The sequence below is a fragment of the Solea solea genome, chromosome 4 (assembly GCF_958295425.1).
Source record: "Solea solea chromosome 4, fSolSol10.1, whole genome shotgun sequence".
Taxonomy (NCBI): domain Eukaryota; kingdom Metazoa; phylum Chordata; class Actinopteri; order Pleuronectiformes; family Soleidae; genus Solea; species Solea solea.
In genome coordinates, this window is record NC_081137.1 from 3222183 (window position 1) to 3236869 (window position 14687).

General features: G+C 41.2%; 1 protein-coding gene across 7 annotated transcripts; it reads left to right on the forward strand.

Moving 5' to 3' along the window:
• Positions 1–441: 441 nt before the first annotated feature.
• LOC131458026 (uncharacterized) lies at positions 442–11563 on the forward strand. 7 transcript variants are annotated; one of them, XM_058626643.1, is made up of 7 exons: positions 442–707; positions 4979–5168; positions 6155–6259; positions 6344–6473; positions 7258–8910; positions 9243–9659; positions 10381–11563. In XM_058626643.1, the coding sequence occupies exons 2-7, from the start codon at positions 5097–5099 to the stop codon at positions 10848–10850; spliced, it is 2847 nt and encodes a 948-aa protein (XP_058482626.1). In that variant the 5' UTR covers positions 442–707; positions 4979–5096; the 3' UTR covers positions 10851–11563. The 7 variants fall into 7 exon arrangements, with proteins under 7 accessions (XP_058482626.1, XP_058482628.1, XP_058482629.1 ...); XM_058626642.1 differs by lacking the exon at positions 442–707 and adding an exon at positions 3628–4294; XM_058626644.1 differs by lacking the exon at positions 442–707 and adding an exon at positions 3628–4294 and having other exon boundaries at positions 6158–6259.
• The last annotated feature ends 3124 nt before the right edge of the window (positions 11564–14687 follow it).

Here is a 14687-nt window from a genome sequence, read left to right on the forward strand (position 1 = left end):
TGACTGTGGGAATTACGCTCCTCTTTATGAGGATTCACGGAAGGAGCAGTGAACAAGTGGAAGTAGCCTGGCACTAAATTACTGAAAGATCAAGGTGATTTTTGAGCAGATTACTGATCAGACTCAGACAGTCATGTTTCCAAATAGATGTTTCTCATGTGCGCGTCTAAATCTAACAGTTTTCACTAATTACCAGGGAAATCTCAAATGCAATTTTACAGTCATGCTAACTGCTCTATAAAGAAAATGTTATGGTACTGTGTGTCTTTTGCGTTGGTATGGACGTTTACGCAACACTTCAAGGTCAAGGTCAAGGTATGTTGACTATGTGGATCAAAAGCACAGTGTGACTAAAAAGGAAAAAAACAATACAGGATAAAAACCATCAAAGCTAGATTAAAGCAAGATCCAAAACTTCCACGCCGACTATCGAAGACTTTGCCGATGAGACTTTTGACAACTTACTTCTCCGGAAAGCCCCTCAAATTAAACATGCCGCGTCCCCCACAGCAGCCACTCTCAGTTTTCTGGCTGCAGGGATAAGCCAACACGCTCTGATAGCCGTTTCCATGACTGATTGGACTATTGCGTCTATACTGAATTCCAGTGGTACTGTGCCATGTAAACCATCATCGCAAGTTAACAATTACTGAACGCAAAGTACGGACGAAAGGCTTCATCCGTCTCCTTATAAAACGGCCTTAAAGGTAGGGTGGGAGCATTTTTTAATATATTCATATAATAATATAGCAATGTTATGGCAGAAAAGATGCCATGTTGGTTGCATTGAAAGACGCTTTTTGGGAAAGCTTCTGCCAAGAAAAAGGCTGATGCAGAGCGATCCAAGACCAGAGTGAACAATAGCACTGCTATTATAACAACGCTGTTATATGAAAAAAATGGTGGCAACAACTGAAAGCCCAAAAAAGGCTGCAAAATGATGCCATGGTGGCCCTGTTTCTACTGGACCGGTAGTCTTTGTGATGTTTTTCGGCATCATGTTTGTCATGATGTCCTTTGAACAAGTATCCAAAAAAGTTACAGAAAAGTACCGAATGTTACTGATGCTGCGCAGTGCTCGTAAAGCCCTGTTCATTGTGTGTTCCTGTGCTCTGGAGTTGTAGCTTCCAAGGGAAGTCTGAAGAAAGGGGTTTGGACTTTTGACTTTTGAATTCAAAATGTAGCCTGCTCGATCAGCTTTACCAGGATCTCCAACCCTACCTTATGGGTAGGTATGACTGTACATGAAACCTACTGTATGTGAGTGTACAGCTACATCACAACGTGTTATGGCTGCAGTCTTATCCTGAGCTTGTGCTGTACATAAAATAGTTATACGCTTGTTATTCTCTCTGTAGAAGCTCATTGTATGATGCAGTCCTCCTCACCTTCATTCCATTATTAAAAACAAAAGGTTTGAGACAGGGTTCAGGTTTACATCCAATGACAGCATGTTGGTGGATAAATTGTTGAGGCTCAAACAAAACCTGGTGTCTGGCTACAACTGTGTGGCTCTATTGTCGGACTTAAAATGAAAAAAAAAAAAATCAAATCAATCATTAAAATTAAATAGGGTTGCACAATTTTCAGACCATTGTTTTGGTAATTACAGGTTTTAATTTAACATAATGTGAAATCTCTAGCTGCGTGCACCTCACTACAATGGAGTAATCCATCCACCCACCAGCTCATTGAAGGCAGTGGTTCCCGGCCCACCAGCCTGTGGAGAATCGATTGGCTCTGGCTGGGTAGAAAAAAGATCATGCTGCTGACGGATTTGCAAAAGGCAGCTCAACACACACACACACACACACGCATTATTTTGGAGTCAGGAATACAGCCGCTCTCACAGGAATACAAGTGAGATGTATACTTGCAGGTGCCTGGCGGTACATCCAGAACCAAACCTGCACCTTCTGATCCTTAGAGCCTTGGCTATTCGAACAGATAAAAGATGAATCAATGCCCCAGTGATTGTCAATGCACTGAGCTTTCCTCCATTCTAACATCTACATCTTTCAAAGCAGAACAACATAATTGTCACTACAGACACCGAATGTGCTGTTATTATTCCTTCATGTAGCCGCTTTAAAAACAGTTTCATTCCCCCTGCAATAAACATTCTGAACTCTGAACACCCTTCAACAAGCACATGAGGTGATCGGTTGGTCAAACCCTTTCGAAGCTGCAGAACCTAGTACAAATTGACAGTTTTTTTTATGTTGGCATGATAAACTTGCTCGGACGAGTTTGCCCATTTATGAAGCGAGTAACAGGGGACTTCATGTTTTCGGAGGACCTACTTCCTGTGTGCAGGTCATGGCTTGCAGACATGCTCATGGCGGGTCCCTGGTCTCACATATGAAGTTTCAAGCAGAGCGGTCAATGTACGGCCAAGTTAAAGGGCACTTCCTCTTTTGTGGCCTTCATGCCAAGTTTCCAGAGTTTTTATGCATGTTAACCCTCTCAAAAATGATTGGAAAGCCACAGAAGGAAAACAATCGTTTCTTCGCACATCACGTTTAGATCTGACTCAGATCTGACTTAAAGCAAGTCGAAGGGAACTGTTATTAGGGTTTCAAATGTATGTCTTTGCCCCCATAGCTGTTATATGATTTTAAGGAATAAATTGATATTTCTATGAACATCACAGAAATTCCACATTTCTCCCAGACTCGTCGTCGATGGGCGCTCTTCATTTGTGATGTGCCAATGACATGGGGTTGGATGGCGAATTTATACAGTGTTTAATTTATTGATCTGCGTCAGCTTGATGTTTGTGGTTCCATATTATCAGGCCCACTCTCTCAGACGGCATTTAATTTGGTGTTATCAGAATCGCTGGCAGGAACACAGCTGTGCTGTCTCATCACCCATGCTGGAGGAAAACGATAGAAAGTGAGCTGGGACCTCGACAAATCAGCCGCAAATGACACGACTGATTTGATTCTTCGTTTAGGCATGGCAGAGGAGCACACATTTTAAGGCTGAAATGGGGACGGGTGCATTAATTCATTAGCGTGAAATATAACTTCAGGAAGAATTTGGAGTTGTTATCGTTGCTCTGGGGAGACTCTGCGCAGTGTGGGGCCCCACAGCTCAGATGAAAACCCACCGAGCCAAGGTTGTGCAAATTGAGTGGGAGCACACACACACACTGACTGACACACAGGATATAGGCCGTAGTAGCTGGAAGATTGCCAAGAAAGTCATACCCTACAGTCCTTTAGTCCACCGCTTTTAAATATAGAAGACCATATGTCCAGAGCAAATGGAAAAAAGAGAAGACTGGTGCCAGTTTCAGTGATGAGATAAGCAACAAACACGCCGAGAGATATGGCTGTGACATTATTCATGAAGGTTTTTTAGTATGTTTTATTTAGGATGCAAAAGTGTGTCTGCTTACACTACACTAGGTGGCCATACTCCCCCTTTCAGCTTGTTCGTCAAGTCAATTTTATTTATATAGCCCATTAAGTGGTTTCCAGTTTAGCTCAACGTGCTGACAACTGCATACCTATACAAGTAGCCCTATCATCCATTACCACTTTAAAAACATACATTTCTTGAAGATAATGGGGTATAAAATTGAAAATAACAGAATTTACATGAACATTTAACAGCATTATTGCTGGCTCTGATGTCTGGCAACAGATACTATGGATTCAAAGGCATCAATGGTGTGTACTATGACGACTGTGCTTGATTGGCTTTGGGGGGGGTTGATGGATGTGATTCTCTCACAGACAAGGGATCTTTGATGACTTTGAACGAAGAAAAAAATTAAACTGATTCCACTGCAAGTGAACTCTTAACTGCGATAAAAAGCTATTAACTGCGATGAGGGGGTGCACAAAATAAGGAAAATAATAAAAGATGTGGGGAACAGGATCGTGATCAACAGTAGTTTGATCCAATGTCATCAGAGGCAATGGAAAACAGGAAGGAAAAAATAGAAAGATTCCCACTGCCGAGGTTGAAGAACTCTTAGCTGCACTTGAACTGTGGTGCAGATGAATTTAAGAGGACGAGACTCAGTGACCCTCCATCAAAGGGAGGGGGCCAAATAAGGAAAATTGTCAATGATGTAAACAAGTACAGGACGATCTTCAAGATGAAAGACCAATCTGTAGAGGGGTTTTAAAGCAGTAATTCGCTTGAAAGTGGCTGACTACCAAATGGTGCACTTTTGGTGATCTGCATGAGTGAGCAGCAGCTTGGGCAGACAAGGAAAATATTAGGAAATCAGTGGATGCCATCATTCCAAAAGAGAAGGAGGTACATCTGAGTAAAGGTATGATCTTCACTGCCCCAGTCCTCTTCACATTTGTGGCAAAGGTGTTCATCGGATACTCTGCTGGTGATTTCTTCTTTTGGCAGTGACATAATTGCCGTTGTAAGTTTGTGAGAAGTTCTCTAGACCTGATCTAATTAAGTTTGTGTCAGAAGCAGGCGTAAGGTTTCCGGGGCGACAGAACTATGTTCACCAGTAACTTGATATGTATATAAAATTAAGTCAGCCTGCAAGTCCCTCTGTCAGGTGGTGAAAGATTTGAAGAAGCAGGACTCTGTTGAGGAGCTTTGAATTGTCTTGAGGAATGTTGAACTGCGACAGACAGAAGTGTTTTTTTGGAATGGAAGCAGCATTGCCCTCAGCATTATTATTAGAAGACAGTTCCTACTACGATAAAAGTGCAGCAGCAATGACAATGCAAGAGAGCACAGGCCACACAAGTCCTTTGTCTTCCCTTCAATAATTTCTGGCAAGCTGTACAGTGAGAGGTGCAATACTGCTCTCCAATATTTTAGTAATTTTCGGCGACCACTGAGCAGTATAATGCTGCCCTACACAACTCAAAGCTCCAAACACAGTTACTTTTATGTGTGAGGTTATTTGTCCATCCTTGTCGTCCTTTATCTTTGCTGATGACATCAAGTTCCATTGATGATAGGGTTGTACAATATCCTCTCTTCAAAGGGAAGTGGATGATATCCAAGTCACCTTGTTAAGAAAAAAGGTTAGAAGAAAGGCAGAAGGGAAACATTACTGTGGATACCAACATCTGTGGAACATCTGTGGAGCACTGGAAACAAAGATGTCGGGGAATGAAAATGGGTCCCAAGTCCAGAAAGAGAAATGGACAATGATGGACCTAGTTAATACACAGGTAGGCCCACCCTAAACCAAACCCTCATTTTAAGCCACCCAAGCCCTAACCCTACCCTAACCCTAAAAAATGCTTGTTTGTTTGCCTGTTGTCCCTGGGCAGGTAGATGGAACGATACATTACAGAACAAAATGTGGGTGGTCTTATGGCAAGCTGCCAATGAGTTGAACTCATTCCACATATGTATAGAGCTCCGGTAGCTGATGTTACACAACCAAGGTAACGCCCTCTGGCAGGGTACTAAGCTGTTCACCTCTATTGACGTAGACAACACACATCAGGCAATATGTCAGGCAACTCTTTTTGCCGGATGTTTTCAGCATAAAAGTGAAGAAGGTGGATAAATGTTGGACCATGTGGTGCCAAAACAGTCAGAGACAGGCTAATGGGGAGAGCATTTTTTACACAGAGAAAAAGTTGCTTTGTTTCCTTCCAGGTTCTTGTAAGCTTTCAGTGACTCTCTGGAGTAAGATGAAGGGAACTTTAACAGTATGGTTGAAGATGCCAGGATCCTACAAGTCTGTCATAATGTCCTCTCTGGCTATTTCCTTTTGTGTAAAGTCAAGTTGTCAAGTTTTGCAATGTTTCGGTCAATCTCCATGGATTTAAAGTGCACAATGGTGCATAGGAACTGAGTCACATGACATCCGGAGCAGTTGAATATTTTTCAACATTAATATTAGGACAAACCCAAGTTTTACCAATAACATTAGGGTTCACTCCAGGTTTGAAAGAGCCATGGGTTGTGCTATTGTTCAAGTGTAAGTGTAGGTCACAGTAAATACTTTAACACGTCAATCTGTAGAGGCATTTTTCTGGATGTGTTCCAATAAGGTAATTGAGAAGTAATTATACTGTATGGTCATTATGGCATTGCTACAAATTGCAACAAATCTAATGATGGACGTTTTACCTTTTAAGACTTTTGCACAGCACTGAAGTCATTTTGATGTTTCTTTCATAAAACATTTACGATGGAATGTCAGCAGAAAGGTGTTGTCCCAAAGAAGAGGCATGCACCGGTTTCACCAACCAGTCGGTCCAGGATTATGGAAGATGAACCCAAACCATTGCAATCTCCGCCTACAAAGGTACACATGCACCTGATACAAATTGCTCTTTGTCATCTAAAGTTTCAAGTTTTCTAAATTTGGTGTTCCTTGATGTGCAATCAGAGTGCAAAAAATGAGATGCCACCACCAGAGAGGAGGTTCTTGATGATGCAAGATTCATCGTCCTGCTCCCAATCCCCAGCTCATGGAGCCTTCAGTCCTCTGAGAGACAAGACCGACTTTAAAGATCATGGTGAACACAGGGTTGGAGCAGGAATCACAGAAAGCAATGTGAAGGGTTCAATTTTTTTTTGTACTTCAATTTGAAATGATATCACAAAAAGCCCGGTCTTGACATGAAGACTTCATCAGCACTGATAAAGCGATGCAAAAAATCAACTTGTCAGTGTTGGCTATCACTTTAAGGTTACAATAGATTTGCAAATTTAACTAATTAAAAGGTGACAGCCTCACAAATAGGGCTGTAACAATGAATTGGTTATTAATCTATTATTACATTTATTGTCAACTATTTTGATAACTGACTAATTGATTTGAGCATTATTTTAAATACATAATTATCTAATTATTATATGTGAATTTGTTCAGTTTTCTTTGCTGCATTTGACAAAAAAAACATTCAAATTGAATAATTTTTGGTGGTAGACAAAACAAGACTTATCTAGAGGTTTAGGAAACACCGATCACTGATTCTTAACTGACATATTGATCAAATATGTGATAAAAAATTATGATAAAATAAAAATCTTATTACTAGTCAGTCATACCACATAATTTGTGGTTGAACCACACATTAAAGACGTTATGTTTTCACTAATGTCTGTTGGTTTGTTTGCCAAAACAACAACACAAAACTATAACACATACCCTTGTGGTTGGATGGAGCATGAGCTGGGTAGAAACCTAATAAAGTGATGTATAGGCTTTCAGATGTAAGTGTGTTATGGGCTTGGTAACAAAGCTGTGGGACATTTGTGAATTGGTGTCTCATGTTTTCTTTTGTTTTCTCTTTAAAGCTAAAACACAAAATATGGTGTGTCAGCTGCCACCACAGAAGGAAGTCCTGCCTGTCAATCATGGTCCTGTGCCTCCTCCACATCTTAAAAGTGTTGCAGATGATACAATCAATGGATCAAAGAGTGGCCTCGCCTATCAAGGCTACATTCATCCAGCAGCCTCTGCACAGGTCCAGATGTCTACAATGATGCCACCAACAGAGGAGCCAATAAGACAGCAGCTCTTTAAACACAAGCTTCTTCAGCTGGTTAACCAGCTGAAGAAGGCACAAGCTCAGCCAAGAAACTCGACAGAGCAACCAAATCAACAGTTAAGTAACAGAGTGGCAAATGCTCAGGCAAGAAACGTCTCACAACACCCAAATCAGATGACCAGTATTACTGCAGCAGTGCATCCAAGTCAACTGAACAGTAACATGGTGGCAGAAGCCCTGGCAAGAAACATTTCAGTGCACCCAAGTCATCTGAACGGTAGCACGATGGCAGAAGTTCTGGCAAGAAACATTTCACTGCATTCAAGTCAACTGAACAGTCGCATAGCGACAGAAGCTCTGGCAAGAAACATTTCAGTGCATCCAAGTCAACTGAACAGTCGCATAGCGACAGAAGCTCTGGCAAGACACATTTCAGTGCATACAAGTCAACTGAACGGCAGCACAATGGCAGAAGCTCTGGCAAGAAATATTTCGGTGCATCCAAGTCAACTCAACAACATAATGGCACAAGCTCTGGCACAAAACTACTCGGTGCATCCAAGTCAACTGAACAAGAGTATGGTGGCTCAAGCCCTGGCAAGAAACATTTCAGCACATTCAAGTCAACTGAACAGTACAGATGCTCTGGCAAGAAACATTTCAGTGCATCCAAGTCAACTGAACAGTAGCATGGTGACACAAGCTCTGGCAAGAAATATTTCAATGCATCCAAGTCAACTGAAAAGTAGCATAGCGGCAGAAGCTCTGGCAAGAAATATTTCAATGCATCCAAGTCAGTTGAATGGTAGCATAGTGGCAGAAGCTCTGACAAGAAATATTTCAATGCATCCAAGTCAACTGAATGGTCGCATAGCAGCAGAAGCTCTAGCAAGAAACCTTTCAACGCATCCAAGTCATCTGAATAATAGCATAGCAGCTGAAGCTCAGGGAAGAAACATTTCACTTCATCCAAGTCATCTGAATAATAGCATAGCAGCTGAAGCTCAGGGAAGAAACATTTCACTGCATCCAAGTCATCTGAATAATAGCATAGCAGCTGAAGCTCAGGGAAGAAACATTTCACTGCATCCAAGTCATCTGAATAATAGCATAGCAGCTGAAGCTCAGGGAAGAAACATTTCAATGCATCCAAGTCAACTGAATGGAAGCATTGCAGCAGAAGCTCGGGGAAGAAACATTCCAATGCATCAAAGTCATCTGAATAAGAGCATAGCAGCTGAAGCTCAGGGAAGAAACATTTCAATGCATCCAAGTCATCTGAATGGAAGCATAGCAGCAGAAGCTCGGGGAAGAAACATTCCAGTGCATCAAAGTCAACTGAACAGTGCAGAAGCTCGGGCAAGGAATGTTGCAGTGCATCCAAGTCATCTAAACAATAGCAAGGCGGCAGAAGCTCAGGCAAGAAACTGGATTCAAAGTGATTCATCACGTAAAAATGGTAAACATTATGACCACTCTATGGCATCGTAAGATGCTACAGGATGGTCCTGTCTTTACAAAATATCGTTAATATGACGTTACTTATAATGTTGAAACATTAAAAGTCAATCTGATGGTTTGCGTGCTGGCATGATTAAAAAAAAGAATACTGAAACAATTTCAACACACCTTTGTGCATGGCTGGGGCATGAACCAAATATGAACCCATATAATTTGTGTGTAGATTTTATATAATGTGTCTTATGGGCCTTGGCAGAGGTCTCCCCTCTTCTATTATGACTTGTCACTGATTCTGAATCCTCATGTTTTGTTTTTGCTTTCTCTTTTCAGGTAAAATACAAAAGTTAGCGTTGTGCCAGCTGCCACCACAGTGGGCAACTCTGCTTGTGCATCATGATGCTGAGCCTCAGTCATACACAAATTGTATTGCAGTTTATTCAAACAATGGACCAAATCGTAGCCTCATCTATGCAGGCTATGTTTTTCTGCCCACTACTGCACAGGCCCATGTGTTTACATTGATTCCACCAACAAAGCGGCATTTTTTTCAACAAAACTTTCGACAGCAGATGGAGAAGTTCAAAGGGAAGGAAGCTGAAGCACAAGCCCTATTGTCAGTGCATCCAAGTCAACTGAGCAGTAACACAGCGGTAGATTCTGCAGCAAGCAGTTCACCAGCGCAAGGTGTTGTAACAGCAGAGCCAAGCACTGCGCCAAGCCAAGAGGACACTACGTCTACGAGTGGAGGTAAGATCCCCCATCACCAATCATTCTTGTCTCTATGATATCCTCTACAGAGAGTTCCTCCTAGATATAGAGCCTCAATAAAAGGCTCATGTAATGTATGTAAACTTAATTCTACAACATTTGTTTGCTGTTAAATGCGTGTCTGTTGGCCCTGCAATGGATTGGTGACCTGTCATTCACCCCGTGTCAGCTGAGATTGGCTCCAGTGACCCGTGACCCTCATATGGAGGATAATGCAGTAGACAATGGACGGATGGATGGATGGATGGATATTTGCTGTTGGGCCACATGGTGGCTTGTTGCCTCACAACAAGAAGGTCCTCGATTCGGATCAAGGATCGACCGAGGGCCTTTCCGTAATGGAGTTTGCATGTTCTCCCTGTTTGCGTGTGTGGGTTCTTTACCCAAAACCATGCAGATGATTAGGTTTATTGGACACTCTAAATTGGACAATCTAGATGATTGTTCACCTCTGTATGTTGGCCCTGTGATGGACTGTCGACTGTCAAAGGTGCACCTTGCTTTTCATCCTATGCCATCTGAGATTGGCTCCAGCTCCCCTGTGACCCTCATATGGAGTGCAAGATGGAGGTTGGATGGATGTTGGCCGTTTGTTCTAGTCCTTTGACAATGTTCTTTGACTGGAAGGTCTGCCCTCTTCTGACAGCCTTTATGGTTTGTAACTGAAATTGGAGCCTCATGTTTTGTTTTCTCTTTATAGGTACAACACAAAAATTTGTGTTGTGTCATCTGCCATCGCAATGGAAGTCCTTGCCTGTACACCGTGGTCCTATGCCTCCTTTACGTTCTAATGGCATTGCAGTTTATACAAACGTACAAAACTGTGGCCTCACCTATAAAGGCTACATTTGTCCTACTGTACCTGCACCGATTCCAGTGTCTTCATTGGTGGCCCCAACAGAAAAGCCGATGAGAGACCAGATTTTTGAGCAGTTTTTACAGCTCATGGAGAAAGTCAAAACTAAGGAGGCTGAGGCAGAATCTCACCCAAGAAACATCTCAGAGCATCCAAGTCAGCTGATCAGTAACAGAGAGTCAGACTCGGAAGCAAGCAGCTCACCAGTACAAGTTGTTGTATCGTCAGAGCCGAGTGCCACGCCAAGCCCTGATCCAGTTCTCTTTGATATGCCAGAGCCCCTTGGGGAAAAACAGAGACGAAAGTCCATATAGACCTGTTTTTGTGTGTGTGTGCCCCTGTGCATTCTGGTTAAAGATGGTGGAAGACAGATACCTGAACATCAAGAGCAGACTGAAGTGGAAGGTCAACAGCACTCCAGTATATAAGCTTCTTGAGGAAGCTGTGATCAGACAGTGTTGCCAACTTAGCAACTTTGAGTATTCAGACCCTGCTAGCGACTACTTCCAAAGAAGTGACTAGCGACAAATCTATTACCTACAGCATCCATTACAATTACATACACATGGCCAATTATGTAAATTGGGTGATGACGTCATTTAGAGACTTCTAGCGACTTTTAGGGCAAACAATAGCTACTTTCCTTACTGAGGAGTTGGCAACACTGGCTGCAGAATGCCGTTGATGTTCTTCCAGTCTGTCGTGGCCTCCACTGTTCTTGGCCATCATCTGCTGGGGGAGCTGCGCCATTAACACGCTTGATAAGCTGATCAGGGAAGCTGGATCTATTAATGGATGCAAGCAGGACTCTGAAGTTATGAGGGAGAGGTACGAAACTGGACAAAGGATAGATGTGGGAAATTCCATATAGGACTTTACAACACGTCTGCTTTGTCTGACATAGGTCACTTTAAACTTTTAATTAATAAATAGCAAATTCTAAATAGTTTATTCCAGATTCTCTTTATAGGTGTTAAATAAAGAGATATATACATATTATATTATATAGATATTATATACACATATATATGTACACCGCGTTCCAAATTATTATGCAAATTGTATTTAAGTGACATTTTTTGTTTTTCATAAAGGCTATTCTGACATCCTGCAAAGAAATTCAAGCAAAGACTCCAAAAATTCACAAGTTCAATGGAATGCAAGAATTGTGAAGCTGCTATCAAATAGGGGTCCTGTGTCAAAATGTAACTTGACCTGTGAAGATGTTTTTGATTGAAATAGCTTTTGATTTCAGTAAATATGACCTCCTAATGCTGCAAATTCAACAAATGACCATTTTCAGTTCTTTACAACCCATAAAATGCACTGTTCCAAATTACTATTATGCTGTGATAATAGTAATTTGGAACAGTGCATTTCAAGTTTTTGTCATTGGAAGGTTTGTTCAATAACATTCAAATTACACTCTAACAGTTGATGACTTGGAAATTATTCTGACTGTCATTTGCATTGACTATTTAGGAAAATTAGAGAACAATATAATTTGCATAATAATTGGAACGGGGTGTATTACTTTTTTATACTTTACCATATATAACTGCTATCAGTAGCGTACCGTGGGGTTTCAGTCAGGGCCTTCAGTAAAAAAGAAAAAAACACCCACAAACACAAGCACATACAAAACACACTATTATGCACTATATTCATGAGACAGTTGATCTGCAACAACCATAGTGCACATGCACACCACTGCGCATCTATAGGCTACTGCATCATTACCACCACATCTTCCGTTATGTCACTCAGCAACCGCAATTTCACAAGCCACTATATGACACAAAAACAAGCTTCCACATAAGCATAGGTGTCAGCTACGGGGAACACGTCCCGGGCACTATTTATGATCAACAGTTTTGTCCTCAACACTTCTAAAAATTTTTTATCAATTTATCATTAACACTCAAACTACAGAGAAGGCCCTGCTGGCCCTGACAGCCCACCACTGACTGCTATATTGTCTCCTTTATGTTATTGTGTTTATAGGTTGCCAAGTGCCTTATATCATGCTGCTGTAACCCAAGAATCATTAAATCCCATATCACACTTATGTTGTCATTTTCCTTTTTTGAAAACCTGCGGTATGTTTTGGAGAAAAAATGATAGTTTCTGTCATTCAATGAATTGTGGGATATGTTGAGGCTAAAGTCAGCCACATTTGAAGATATTTGAATTTGTGTTGTAATTATAGACTGCATATAAAACTTGACATCGTCTCCAAGTCTGCACTGATTGACAAATTAACTCAGATTTAATGGAACTTGCTCTTGGGGTCCCCCTACAGTTGGTAAGCAGTATTGTTTTTCACAACTGTCAAAACCCTTGATCTGAGTCCGGCATTTATGGCTGAGTTTATATGTATATATATATATATATATATATATATATGTATTAACCTAACACACATAAATTATTGACAATACAGGTTTCCTGAGGAGTCCATGGTTTCAATCACTAGTTTCAGGTTTTCTTCAGTAGATTATTGTGTTGATTTTGTCAATTATGTTCATGTATGAAGGAAAATAGATGATAAGGCAGAAATATGCAGAAATATGAGTGGACACCCGTGAGATTGAGTTAGTATCATCCACTAGGTCCTGGTTGCATTATGTCTGTGAATTTACAGTTTAATTTTCATACACAGTCCATCCTCTACCGCTTTATCCTCCACATGAGGGTCAGGAAGGTGAGGCAATCCCCTGGACAGGTCCATCACAGGGAGACAGAGAGACAAACAACCATCCAATCTCACACCCACAGTCAATTAAGAGTAACCAATTGACCTAATCCTCAAATCTGCTTGTTTTTGGACTGTGGGAGGAAACCGGAGAAAACCCAGGCACACACAGGGAGAATAAGCAAACTCTAAGCAGAAAGGCGCTTGTTCTGACTTGTTCTGCTACTACACCATGACACAAACCATGTGGCCCGCATTTTTGACACCATCTGGCTGAAAAATGTAGCTAACAAAGTTTACAGACCTTGATTTGGGGCACAACTCATCTGTGGCTCCTGCTGCTGGCTGGGCTTGGCTCAACTCTCATCATCATCACACACCTGCAGTTCATCAGCACTGATTACCACCTGCACCACCTCCACCTTAAATACCCACCTGGTCTTCACCTCCAGATCCTTGTTACGCCCACAGTGGTAACTTCACAGGATACTTTGCTTGTGCCTGATTTCGATTTCCTTTTTGTCTCTTTGTTTTGTTTCCCTTGCCTCCTCCCAGGTTTTTTTTTTCTTTAGGGACACATCATTTTATGATTGTATGTAATTGTGGGCTCAGAATTTGGGATTTTCAACTCATGTACCTCGAGTCAGGACTGCTTCTTTTACCATTAATAGCACTTCTGTCATATTTGTTTCACAGTAAATCAATTGTACACATAGTACTATTTAATTTTTAATTAAAACAACATTGTTCTCAACCGGTTGCTAACACAGGTGAATAATCAGAACAAAGTGAATTTGGGGTCACTTTCAGTATAATTACAGCAGCATAATTACAGTGGACCCCAAAAAATAAAGAAGTAAACGTATTATGTTCATTCTAAAAACAACAAACAAAATAATTTAGCAGTCTGAAATAATTAATTGTCCAACAACACTTATTCAATATGAAAGGTCAAGTTACAAACAATTTCTATAGAATCAATACAATTTGATTTGTTGGTTTGTGAACATATTTTTAACCATAAATGCTTCCTTCTTATGAAATAGTCTTTCCTCTTTTCCTGCTCTTATAATTTCACAGCACGAAACACAGGAACATGTGTCATTTCCTCTTCACACACACACACACAGCAGCTTCTCCTGCATGTGCTCAGCTCTTAAAGGCTATTGATTTCCTTCACGCAGGTTTGATTGATTTTTGTTTGTCCTTACTGAATCAGGAGGCGACAGATTAAAGTCTTCATCCTCTCCCATGCGCGCATACATGCAGCTGATTCACTTGTGATGCAAAAACATGGCTGTAATTAGACTAAAGGTCACATCAGGAGTGTGAAGGACGACAAACGCCCTTGGGGGACAAAGATTGTGAAGGTGTCGGTGTATTTCTGATTTGTTTTCAGCTCGTTTCTGTCAGGTCTTGGTCTTTCTCAGTTTGGCCCTGATTTTTCCTTCTTGTG